Source organism: Pyrgilauda ruficollis, unplaced genomic scaffold (genome assembly GCF_017590135.1).
Source record: "Pyrgilauda ruficollis isolate IOZ18807 unplaced genomic scaffold, ASM1759013v1 scaffold19, whole genome shotgun sequence".
NCBI lineage: Eukaryota > Metazoa > Chordata > Aves > Passeriformes > Passeridae > Pyrgilauda > Pyrgilauda ruficollis.
The window spans coordinates 6,840,826-6,853,484 of record NW_024518095.1 but is presented as its reverse complement, the minus strand read 5'-3'; the positions used below and the strand labels follow the sequence as shown (position 1 = coordinate 6,853,484).

At 39.2% G+C, this 12,659-nt stretch overlaps 1 protein-coding gene across 2 annotated transcripts in view; it reads right to left on the bottom strand.

Annotated features, from left to right (window-relative positions):
* Positions 1 to 1,269: 1,269 nt before the first annotated feature.
* LGR5 (leucine rich repeat containing G protein-coupled receptor 5) overlaps positions 1,270 to 12,659 on the bottom strand; it is a 91,803-nt gene continuing 80,413 nt past the window's right edge. For both annotated transcript variants that reach the window (XM_041465686.1, XM_041465688.1), the window contains 3 exons: positions 8,652 to 8,797; positions 6,877 to 6,960; positions 1,270 to 5,252 (listed from right to left, as the gene is read on the bottom strand). In XM_041465686.1, the coding sequence (XP_041321620.1) occupies positions 4,162 to 5,252; positions 6,877 to 6,960; positions 8,652 to 8,797 (1,321 nt within the window). In that variant the 3' untranslated portion in view covers positions 1,270 to 4,161. The remainder of the gene's footprint in view (positions 5,253 to 6,876; positions 6,961 to 8,651; positions 8,798 to 12,659) is intronic.

The window sequence follows — 12,659 nt, the reverse complement described above, 5'->3', positions numbered from 1 at the left end:
CCACTCTGAGCTCCCCATCCTTCACAGAACTCCATCATGCTTCTTAAAATGTCATAAATATTCATTAACATCTCATAAAATTCCACCCATTTGCATCCTGTCTCCTGAAGGCCTCTGTCCTCCCTGAGCTATGCACTCCCCTATACTTTGCCATACTTCTGGTTTTTTACTCCTAAAGATAATTAATGACTTTCTTATTCCCATTCTCCACTGGTCCTGTCCTATCCTAATAAGACTATTCTAAAACTCACCCAACAAACTTACTTCTTCTGCACAGGTCCTTCTGGCTGAAATGACCTTCCCCAGAGTAGCCTCATCTATCCTGAGAACCTGCATGCTATTCTAAAATCCATTTAAATGGATTTTTTAAACAGGACAATTCTATTTTCTTTTAAAAAAATCTTTGTAATTCATTACTTGCCATATGAATTCCTGACTAAACAATTGCTTTCTGAGAGTTTTTGCTTCATTGGCATTTTACTTCATTCTTTCAAATACTTCATAGGAATGACCTACAATTATCATCTCCAAAAAACCAAACAGGTGTAACTGTTCTGTGCTGCAGTCTCTCTCAACAAGAATGCAGGCACTGTTTCACCTGTTCTTGTTGCCTACAAAATGACAACAAGCTGTGCTTAGCTGCTGCCTGCCTTTAATTCAACTGAGCTGGAACTTCTGGTGCAGCCTGAGCAACCTCCTTTAAGCCCCACCTTTCATGTGCCCTCAGCACCTGCATCCATTTCATACCTGCTGGTGCTGCTGCCCCTCTGCCACATATCAGATGATGGTTATCCCCCCATTGGCTTCTCCTGCCAGATCAGGGGTCGGAGAGAAAATAGGGAATGATGTGGGAGAATTCACGGTCTTCTATTAGAAGCAGCAGAGTTAGAAGTGCAGCTGAATTGCCCCTGTCTCGTGTATGGTCTGCAGGCTGTGGGTAACTTGTGCCTGACCTGATGCACACCCTGGTCACACAGCTGGAGGGGCTGGTGTCACCTGTGGCAATTGTGAGAGGTCATCAAGTTACAGCAGTGTGCACAGGGAGTGGGATCTCTTCACAAGGGTCTGTGAGTGAAGTCTTGGTAAAAGATTTAGTCTGGGTTGAAATGAAACACTAATATTCTTTTTCTTTTTTCCTACACTTTTTTTTTTCTTTTACAGCACACAACCTGTAACTTATATTTTGTCAAGAACTTCAGACACCTAGGGAGGTTAGTGTAAGTATTGCAATCCATTGGAAAGGATTAATTGAGAATGCACACCATTTTGTGAGGTGTTAGGTCATGATTAAATGCTCTTTACTGTGTAGTCACATTTTATTACAACTTACATATGTTCAGAACACTGATAGAAAAGAAAGCATGTCACCTATTTACAATCACTACACATTTACATTATATTATTTACAGATAATGGATCTAGTAACATATATGAGCAGAAAATATAGCAAATATCAATATGAAACTGTACAGGGCTTAATCTCATGTCCTTTACTGTAGTTGCATTTCACTGTAATAATAAATACAGTTCTATATTTACACATTTTACTTTAAAAATCTGTTAAATGAATTTTAACAATTTCAAGTTAAAAATATCTGACCAAAATATTTCAAACAAGCTTATAAAAATAAGTCACAAAGCCTTTAGGACCTTCTGCAAGCTAAAAAAGTTCTGATAAAAGAAGCTTTTTTAAACTAGCCTTCAGAATTATAACATTGTTTGCTTCTCAAATTTCTTTACAAACTTCTTAAATATAGCAAGCTGTAAGGAACCTCACTGACATTAAGCAGAGCAGCACAGATGGACCCCAGTTAAATTAAAGCTAAGTAAACATGGTAATAGGTATTGTGCAATGGTTGACTGATCCTCTGTTTAATCCAAAGTGGTTTCAGGCATCGTTTCTGCAGCTGTGTGCTGCACTGCTTCAAAAGCCACAAGAGATAAAGGATTAAGATAAGTACCCAGCTGACTTTATCATACATAATTTCAGAATTGGTTCATTTTCTTTTCCCTGAAGGATGAACATATCAGCCAAAGTCAACTGATGCCATCTGTAACTGCAAAACTAAAAATATGCCAGTGTGAATGGACAAGAAAATGAAGGCATATGCATTGTTGGCAGCAAATTCTTCATTGTGAAAATCCATCTTGGAGTCCCAGGAAGTTTTAGATACAGGAACAGATGAACAACAGAGATCATCTGTAACGGATTACCTTAATTGCTGGGCCTAGCCTAAGCTTCCTAAAGTTAAAAAATTAGTCTCATTCACCTGGAGGCTGAGTGGCCATTAACTGAGCAGCGAATACTGGGCCATTAAATGTTACTCCTTAGGGAACTCTCTTTAACAACAACAACAAAACCAGGTAAATTTGTGCATTTTTCTGTCTCAAATTATCAGCTTACTTAAGCAAAAGCTGCCAGCTCTGAGAAAAGAATATTGGGATATCCCCTGATGGCTTGGATAAGGTCAAAGAATTATATTCTAGGTGGCTCTGTTGTCTGAGATATTTTAACAGTAGACTTGGCAAGGACTTAAGTCTCTTCTTTCTAACTAGGATCCTTCTGATATGTAAACATACACGCCTTGATTCAGCAAAGTATTAACAGATTTAAAGTCAGAGAACTGTGTTAACCTGATCAAGTCTTTTCCTAAACTACAGCCATCAGAAGTCCCTGAATTTCAACAGCTGCTCCAGTATCTTTTTTGGCAACACATCCAATATGAATTTAGAGATTTTTGGTGACAGTAATTTCACTAGCTAATGACCATCCCTATCAACAATTTTCACCTTTATTTCTATGCTGCATATCCCTAATGTCAATTTCCAGTTAAGCATACCAGATTCTTCTCTCAGATGAGTAGTCCTCTGCCTTCAAACTTCTGAACCCAGAAGCAGTTACTTATAAACTGTGATAAAATCACTTATTTCTTAAGTTCTTTTACATTTATGATATTCATATCCTTTCCAATTTCACTATGTTCTTTACAACATGTGAATGCAATAAGTGTTTGAAATATCCTGGGAGTGCTTGCATCAGTGCTAAGAACACAGATCACACAGCCTCTTCACTCCTACTTGATATTGCCTTGGCTAAGGATACTGGCTGTCCTTATCCAAAAGGACACGGTGACCTCTAAACCTTCGACTGGCTAGTGACTAAGAACTAGCAGCTTTCTAGAATCACTATTTCGTGAGACAGAGATCATGCCATGAGCAGGATTACAGTTTTTGCTCCTAGACAAATTACCTTAAATTAACGTTTCTGTCTGAGTGCCTTTGGTGTCCTTTAATAGTTCTCAGCATGCCAATTTTTTTATATTGATGACTTTCTATGTAGTATTTTCCACCTTCAGATTAAACAAGTCATCAATTTTATCGTCAGTAATTCTGGGAGTAATTCTACTGGCATGAAAGCAATTCAGGACCAAACTGTGCAGAACCTCATTAGAAAAATACCCATGTGACAATGCCTTGCCATTTACAAATGCATTTTAAATGCTTGAGAGGATTTTGATCAACTTCTTCCACATCATTTTAATTTTTTAGCTTTTTTTGATAATTAAAAATGTTTTGTCAAGTTAGATGACTTCCAAAATCCAAACCCAGTGCCAGTTAAACCATTTAATCAGCTTTATCAGACATGGAACTTCATTAAAGGGTCTTCTGCAGAAACCTCTAGGACTTGAACAGGACTACCCTTCCCTTTAGATACCTTGCTGAACAAAGGCCGTACAGAGATGCTTAGAAAAAACAATCATGGCACTGAAAAACTATTATTAAAACCAAATTGCAATACACAGGAAAAAAATAACCCAACCCCTGAAAACATCAGCTGATGCTTTGAAAAAAATATTACAACTTTAATATGCTATTTTTGTTCTTGACCAACTGATGCCCTTTCTGAGTAGTGCTACTTTAAAAGAGAGCAGCTGATACAACTGCACAAACTTCAGCAGCTTTCTTTCCCTCCCTTCATCCCAGCATTTCGGGAGCAGGCTGAGCAGGCTCAAGTACTGGATTTGGAGCCTGCTGCAAGTTCTGTCACTGTCTGTTTTCTGAGGTGCATAGAGGCACTCTACACTCGTATGCACACATTCACACTTACTTTTGGGATTAAAAATTTTGTAAACAGAGGTATTTTCTGTACTGTTTCTGCAACTAGCGACAGGGAACAAATGCGACTGACGAAAGATTGCAGCCTTCTGTCATTTGATAGGAGGGTGGCATTAGGGAACTGCTGGTGGGCATATCATATGATATGCTGGCACTTGTGAAGGTTACCAATGCCTGCGTTGAGTCACAAGATTGTTTTTCTATGTCTTCTGAATTCACAGAGATCAGACTGGCATGTTTTGATCTCCTCCATATCAAAGTTTGCTTTCGCAGACTTCCCAAATCCTCCTTAAAATGTGGATTGAAAAGTATATAAAGCAGTGGGTTTAGACATGCTGGCAGTGGGACAATCACTAGAAGTATTGACTTAATCACTTCTGGGCTGATAAAAGTGAGGTTTAGTAAGGAGGAAAAAGATAAGAAGGCCACAGGGCAATAAAGAATGCAATTAGTAAAAAGAAGCAAGGCTATATGTTTGACCATAGAGCAATCCCAAACGTTGTCTAGTTCTCCCTTTTCTAAACTACAGTAGAGCTTTGTATAAGCAACAGTCATTACCAGAAAGCAAAGGGAGTTCAGCAATACCAGGGCTACCATGTAGCCCATGGCAGTGGGCTCTCCAAAGGGGAGTGGCAAACAAAGCGGAGAAACCCCATACTCGCTTCCCGTGAGAAGGGGTATCACTGCAATGATTAGTGCCAACACAAAGCAAAAGGAAACGGCAACTTTTATGCTAGCAGTGGAGGATTTTGTTTCAAACTTCGCAGCATGCTTTACAGAGAATGCACGTTCGAGTGCAGCGAGGGTAAGGAGGAATATGGAAGCCTCTGAAGCAAAAATGGAAAGAAGGCCAGTTATTTGGCAACCAATTCCACTTTCCCATTGAGCTCCGTACTCAGCAAAGCTACCAAAAGTGGATGCATCCACGCTAGCCAGTACTCCGCTGGCCAGGCCCATCAGGGCATTTACAATGGCCATCAAACCAATCAAAAGTTTTATGGAGGACATATACAATGGAGATCTGAAAACTGTAGCAGACACCAGTGCATTGCAAATAAAGGTCAAACCCACTATGGTCCACACTCCAATTCTGATCAGCCAGCTACCAAACAGATGGTCACATGGTTTGAAGGGACCTGAAATGCCAAAATAAAAAGGGTAAGGGAAGCCCATGTAGACAACAAAACCCCTTGTGCTTTCTAAGACACTAAAGTTCATGCTTCTTGCAGATTCTCAGCACAGCCAAAGAGTGAATTTTAGTATAAAAAGGGAGCTGAAAATTTGCTCTTTCTCTGGAATAATCTGAGACCCTGACAACATGCTGCTAAATGTGTGATGCATATTGCATTAGTGGTGCACATGAGTCTTTGCCTTCATCACAAGTAGTCTATGGGTTTCTTTTTGTGAATGTCAACTCTTGTAGTACTACTGCAGTGTGAATGCCAACGCTTGTAGTTTCAAGAAATGCTGTGATATTTGTCAGTGTGTGAAAAAAGCTGAAAATGTTACCTCTAACTATATTAAAACAGGTTTCTAATGAGTCCTGGTGATGTAATGGATATGGACAGATATACTTTGGCTACCTTATAACACGTCATTACTCAGTCCAAGAAAATTGTGTCTCTTTGCATTAGGGAGTGCTGCCTTTTTGGATCTCCTGTGTCTGAAGTCAGGTCATTATGAGCGAAGTTTGCTGAATACTTGAAGTATTCCCTATATACTAAGTGCATATGCTGTGCAGTCGAAGCTGAGCGCTCTGCAGTCAGAGAAACATTACGTGTCTTGGCACAAACCAGCAAGGCAAGCCCCTCACAGTGGCCTGTGCTTTTCCATGACCACATAAAACCTGCAGCTGAAATGACCTCCCTATGACTATGGCTATTGCCATTAAGTAAGCATAAGGATCTCTTGTGTCAGTTTGCAAGTTTTTCTAAGATACTATTTGAAAAATCCAAGTTAAATTCCTCTCAGGTCTGCCAATAACTTACCTTGAAGGCAGCAATGTTGTAATGAACTCAGAACTTATCTTTAGGCCATTGGAGAATATGTGACAGCCAAATAACTATTCTTTGACTTCCTGCCTTTTCTATTCCTCTTTATATAACTTAAAAAAATTTACTATTATTTGCTGTTGCAAACAAAAATCATGGCTTAAAATTAACGCTGAAGTACAAGTTGTCACTTAGGGTTTTTTGGTTCATGTTTCAGAATGAAAGAATGGCTAGTGAAAATGTTTGCTCAACCAAAATATCAAAACTTACGACCATGGCTGGCTACATTCTACAAAGAAAATGACAGTGCTGGGTGTCCTTTGTGAGGGACTGCACACAACAGTGCAGTAGTGATTGGTATTCCTAGACATAGACCTAAATTGTGTGTTGTTAAAGTTGCTCACGTGACATTCAGAAGAACTGCTTTAGCTTTGCAAAAGACTGAGAGAGCAGAGATTCTGCTGCCTTTGTCATCTGCATCTTAGGAGAAGAGTCTTTCCTCTCTCATTTTCTTGATTGGGTATCAATTCTGGTGAAAAGGGGCCCAGAGCTTGGTGACTGGGCAAAACTTTTGCTACACTCATACTGGCTGAATAGTTTTGTGGAATTCAATGCAAAACTTTATATTATTGTGCAATGTATTTGTATTACACCCCTCAAATTACTGCACATCATGTGGCTGTCCTAGTAGCTGATTCACAGTTTGTTCTGCATCTCGAATATCTGCTAACACTGCCCTTGAATTCCTATCTGTCTGGCAGTTTCATACCTGGAGAAGGTGAGCATTGCACTGAATGATGAGATTTCAAATCTTCTTCGAAATCAAGAAAAAAGTCCTCAAAATCACGTTCATCTATTGGGGAGAGAAAAACCCAGAACTGTTACTGCAATTTTCAGAAAAAGTTTTTTTTAATAAAAGTTGCAAAAATGCCTGTGGTATTTAAGGCCTGGTCTTATCTCTTTCCCTGCTGAACCGTGAGCAGAAGCAGACATATGCCTACTTGGTTTTGAATTAATGTACTCAGGATTATTTTAAAAGTTGGCATCTTTACTTCCCTGAAAATAATCCCTTACAGGTACATTCTCTATTGCCTAATTTGCAGTGTGATGACTGTCTACGAAGGCGTTTAAAAGACGAATTCTGCTGTTGTGCTATACTACTAAGAATTAATCAAGTGTTCTGTGTTTCTTTTGTCATCACCAGCACATATTCTTGGCTCTATTCTTGCTGAACTTTGAGACCTACTGGTTTGCAGGGGCAGAGATACCACAGAAAGCAGCAGGGTGGTGTAAATGTATGTGTGCCCTACATAACAGATCCAGTAACAGACCTAGTGCTGAAGGGGAAGAAAAATGCAGTAGTCTTGTGTCATGGAGAGCAAATGCGCTCTCTGGTGACCCTGGTTATGTGCATAAACTGGGGACAAGGGGCCGGAGAGCAGTGCCATGGAAAGGGACTGGGGCATCCTGGTCCATGGCAAGTTGAACACAGGTCAGCAGTGCCCTGGCAGCCAGGAGGGCCAAGCCTGCCCTGGGGTGCACCAGGCACAGCATCACCAGTGGGGCCTGGGAGGGGATTGTCCTGCTCTGCTCTGCACTGAGGCAGCCTCACCTCAGGTCCTGGGGGCAGGTTTGGGTGTCACAGTATAAGAAAGATATAAAGCTAAAGATATTAGAGAACCTCCAAAGGAGGGCCACAAGGATGGTGAAGGGCCTTGAGGGGAAGCCGTATAAGGAGCTGAGGTCACTTGGTCTGTTCCTTCTCTGAAGGAGACTGAGAGGAGACCTCACTGTGTCTTCAACATCCTCACAAAGGGAGGCAGAGGCACAGGTACTAAACTCTTTCTCTCATGACCAGGGACAGGACTCAAGGAAATGACATGAAACTGAGCCAGGTTTAGGTTGGATATAAAGAAAAGGTTCTTCACCCAGAGTGTGATTGGGCTCTGGAACAGGCTCCAAAGGAAAGTGGTTTGGACAATGGTCTCAGGCATGTGGAGTGATTCTTGGGGCTGCCCTGTGCAGGGTCAGGAGTTGAACTGGATGATCCTTGTGGGTCCCTTTTAATTCAGCATATTCTATGATTCTACAATTCTATGAAAAAATATGCCAAAGTAGCCACATATTTTGGCTATTTCTCATCCTGAAGTGTGTGGGGAAGTCTAGGACATGTTCCATTCTGAGGCTGGCAAGAAACTACATCTTAGCTGGCCTGCTCTTGTATGGAATTATATACCAGCTGAACGACCCTGTCTCTCATATAAAGGGAAGATTTAATTTACCACATTATTATAGCTATTATTTGGATGAAAAGATGAGTGCATAAGTGAGGGAGATTTTTGAATGGCAGACCTAAAATAATGAGTTTTAAGCAAGAATACTTAAATAACATATTACTGAGCAAGAGACTGTGGGAGAGGCCACATCTACAACTGTAAAGAGTATTGGATTTATTTAAAAGCACAGGTTGAGTATTGGATTTATTTAAAAGCACAGGTTGCTCACAGTCTTCAGGTAGACTTAAAAGCCTAAGATGATGGTTACCTTGAATTTGTAACAGTCCAGCATCCTTTCTATGAAAGTCATCAAGGCTGCTATTATCATCTTTGTTCCATTGGCTGGAGATTCTGTAGTGGTTCTCACAAGCTCCAAAGGCACAGCACTGATAGGCATAAGGCATTTCCATGACCCTGCAGAAGAATAAGGCAGCATACCATGACAGTGGTTAAGCACCAGAGTTACTGGATTGTACTGCTCCTCTACAGTTAACACAAAGGAAATATCCACAGTTTATAGCCACAGTTTATCCAAAGTTTAAATATCCACAACTGAAAGTAAAAACATCTCTGAGTAAAAATCAGTCATGATAATACAAAATGAGGATTCACAAATAAAATTCCTCACTGGAAATGCAGATGGTTTCTAGGCTAATTTTAGAAAAGACATACTGAAGTTTTATTAAGTTTTTTCATAGGATACATGAAAGTGGGAGATCTATGTCTTGCTGTTGAGTCAATGTTACTCAGAACTGTATTTCTGCTTTTATGATTTTCAATGATTTTACTGTGTAAATCAACAGTTTCTCCAACAGTTACTTTCTTAATGGTTTCATTAAAAAAAAGGACATGCGAAGATCACAACCTGCTACCAGGCAAAACCAAAACACTTCCCAAATTGAATTTCTCCACTTCAGGAAGAACTAGACCTTTTGGAAATCAAGCTTCATTCACCTCTCTCCACACTCAACTCATTTCTCAGTAAGATGACTAAAAGGAGATTGTTTCTTGTGCAGAAGATCAAGAAATCAGTATTCTAAACCAAAAAGTGAGTGAATCAGGCACTGTATGTGAAATGTCACTGAGAGAAAAATTTTACTTTATTAATTGTCTTAAAAAGGAGAACAGTCATTGGAAGACACAGGATACTCATTCTTAATTCTTTTAAGATAACTTTTATTCCTAACACTAATATATGTCAGTGAGTTCCAATGATTATGAAGGCTCCTGTTGCCAAAAAATTGTACATTTCTGCTACACTGTGAATTTAATTCCTTTGTGGATGTGCAAATTCTAGGGGAGCATGGAAGAACTACTTTCTGAGTTCTAGATACTACTTCTATTCCATAGATATTTTATGCTATGGAAGCAAAGCTATTTAATTTGCACAGTTCACCAACAGCACATAGTAAAACCTAACAACTCACTTTATTCCAAAAGCCCAATATACCAAAAAGTTCAAAGATAAAGACGTGGTTAGAAATTATTCTGAATTAACTTAAAAGGAATAAACTAGATCCTCCTATCAGATTACTTTCAACAGGTTAATCATGTAAATTAACATAATGAGTGTAATGAGCAACCTCTAACCCCCTGGGAAATCTGCAGAGAAATCAAGCTGAATCAGGCCCAGTGCCAACAGGACTTAGACTTGTGCGCTAGCCAAAACTTGGTACAAAGGGGAACAAATGGAATCTTAAGTTCTAAAGTGATTTTTTAAATTAGTGCATTTGGGAGCATTTGGATTCTATAACCTTACATTTCTGTTGGAAATTAACCACAATAATCTGTACCCTTGTACCCAATACAAAATTTTTAGGGTACTCAATAAAAGTTCAAGATAACCAAGACCCAACTGTCAAGCAACCTCAGGCCAGCAGATTTAAATATTTAATTTCTAACACATTCATCTGCATGTGATAACACATGCCATCTTTTAACATAAGGAGATTATCTTGATTAAACATTTTTGAACACATTTCCCACAAGCCTTTCTTAAATAAACTAATATTAAACCCATTGATTACTAGACTAACCCATAGCTAATCATCTGGGATAAAAACAATCCCAATCCCCAAACAGAAATTCCCTTTCTTTTGGAACAACTAAAACAATTATCAAAAGTAACATTGACAGTTCTGTGAGGTGATCCCTGCAACTTGTGGCTTCAGACCTTTGGAAGGACATTGATATAGATGGGGGAATGAACAGTTAGCGGATATTTTAAGCACAAGAGACTGAGAGAAATGTATTCTATTCTCTGATTATTCAAACAGCTCCATGACAGATTTCCAAATCTTGTGCTTCTCCCAGCCTGCTGGCCTGTCATACACTGGAAATGTAGATTTCTCACATTGTACTGGTCCACTCCTTTGATGATGCAGCCAAAAAACATCCATGGCTTTTAAATGATATTTAAACAGCAAGACTCCCATTTCTTATCCTCTCTGTAGGTATTTCTAGCATCCATTCTTAAATCTGAACAGTTTATGTTTGTTTTTCCCCCCAGCCTGTGTTATTAGGACACACACATAGTCGTTAAATTAGCAAATGCTGTTTAATCTGTGTGCAAAGCCCAGCTGCACACCATGGCTGCAACCCAGAACACAGAGGACAAAACATACTTTGCAAAGCAGGGAAATAAGTATCAGATCTTCTCGGTGATGGAGGAGTTTTTTTGTTTGTTTGGTTGGTTTTTTTCCTCACAAAAGCTACATTTAACACAAAAAAAAAGAAAAAAAAAGAAAAAAGAAGGAACTTTCAGGTGTACAGTGCTGGAGGCAGTCCTTTTTATGGCTAGTGCTTATTTGATGTGGGTGATTAGATTTGGACTTTGTCAAATTAAACTCTTAGAAACACTGCCTAACTTTATTTTTATATACTCCTTATCTTACTAATGATATCTGTATCCTTGATAATTCTTTTTTCCTCTAGCAAGGAATGCCTCTTTTTTGTGTTTTTAGATTAAGCAGCAGAGAACACAAGGTCGTTTTCTCCCTCACAAAGGTGTGGAGTTAATGGTGAACAGAAGGCACAGTTATGATGAATGGAGCAAAGCACTGAGTTCTTTTCAGCACTGAATCAAAGCATCAGATAAAGAAGGAAGGAGTGGCTGGCAGCCTGACTGCCTCCTCAAGGCTGGCTGCAGTAGGCTGGGCTCAGCTCTGCAGAGTGCACTAGTGCTGTTGCTGATGATGGGGAAGGGGATGCTCAGCTCTTTGATGTGTCTGTTTTGATGAACTTAGATGAGCAGGAAGTTTTTATACAGGAATTTGTCTTTAATGTAACCACGGGCTAGTTACAACAATTGCAAATGGTGAAATTCCATTTTGTTTTAGAGCTCTGTTTAAGTTTGGTGCTTTGTGCATTTTCTGTGCAGTGATCCTCTGTGAAATCTTGACCTCATTTTGATTTATGGTAAAAGTCACACAGACTGTAGGTCGGGATTTTACTCTATTCTCTCCTGACTGGATATAATTTGTTCTTATGGATGTTAACTAACTCTAGATATCATTGTTTGAATACATTTTTAAAAAGAATTAAGTTAGTTTGACACATCCTTGTTAACAATTTGCCCAGATGAAATACACTGTTCATTATTCATTTGAATAATGTACACAATTTTGCTGAAGGGAAATTTGAGAAAAGAATTTTAAAAAACCTTAGTTACACATAATTCAGTTGAATAATGGAAATAATGGGTTATTCTAGGACTACTGCAGCACCTCTTATGCCTCTAGGTAAAGGTATATGCATCATTATATATTTTCCAGGTTGGAGTAATCATTTTTCTTGTGTTTACATTCTTTTAAAGAAATGTCAATTATTTTAGAATTGTCACCAGCCTCAGCATTTGGGCAAAGCCAATGAGAGAAGAAAAAGTATGGCATAATCTCTGTCTCAACCAATCATGATTTTTATGGTACTTGCTCCTTGGCCTCTGAGACCTATCTCAAGATCTCTAATGTAAAAGGGGTTTAAGGTCTCTAGTACTTTGAATGTTAATGTTATAGTTTCATGCACTTGATGGAGTCACTGCCTAATTTGCCCTGTGACAAACTACAATTTTTGGGTTTATTAAGACCTTTAAGGCATTGTTCCCTAACCTTGGAGCCATTTTTTGCAGCTCTTATCTCAGTTTGTGTTAACATGCCATCACAGCAGTGTTCTAGGCTGGATCCCTCCAGTGCTGTACACAGCTCCACACTTCTATTCACCATTCCCTCACTGAGAACTCCAACACTCCAGTCCTTTTTGTTAATGCTCACATCTTGAG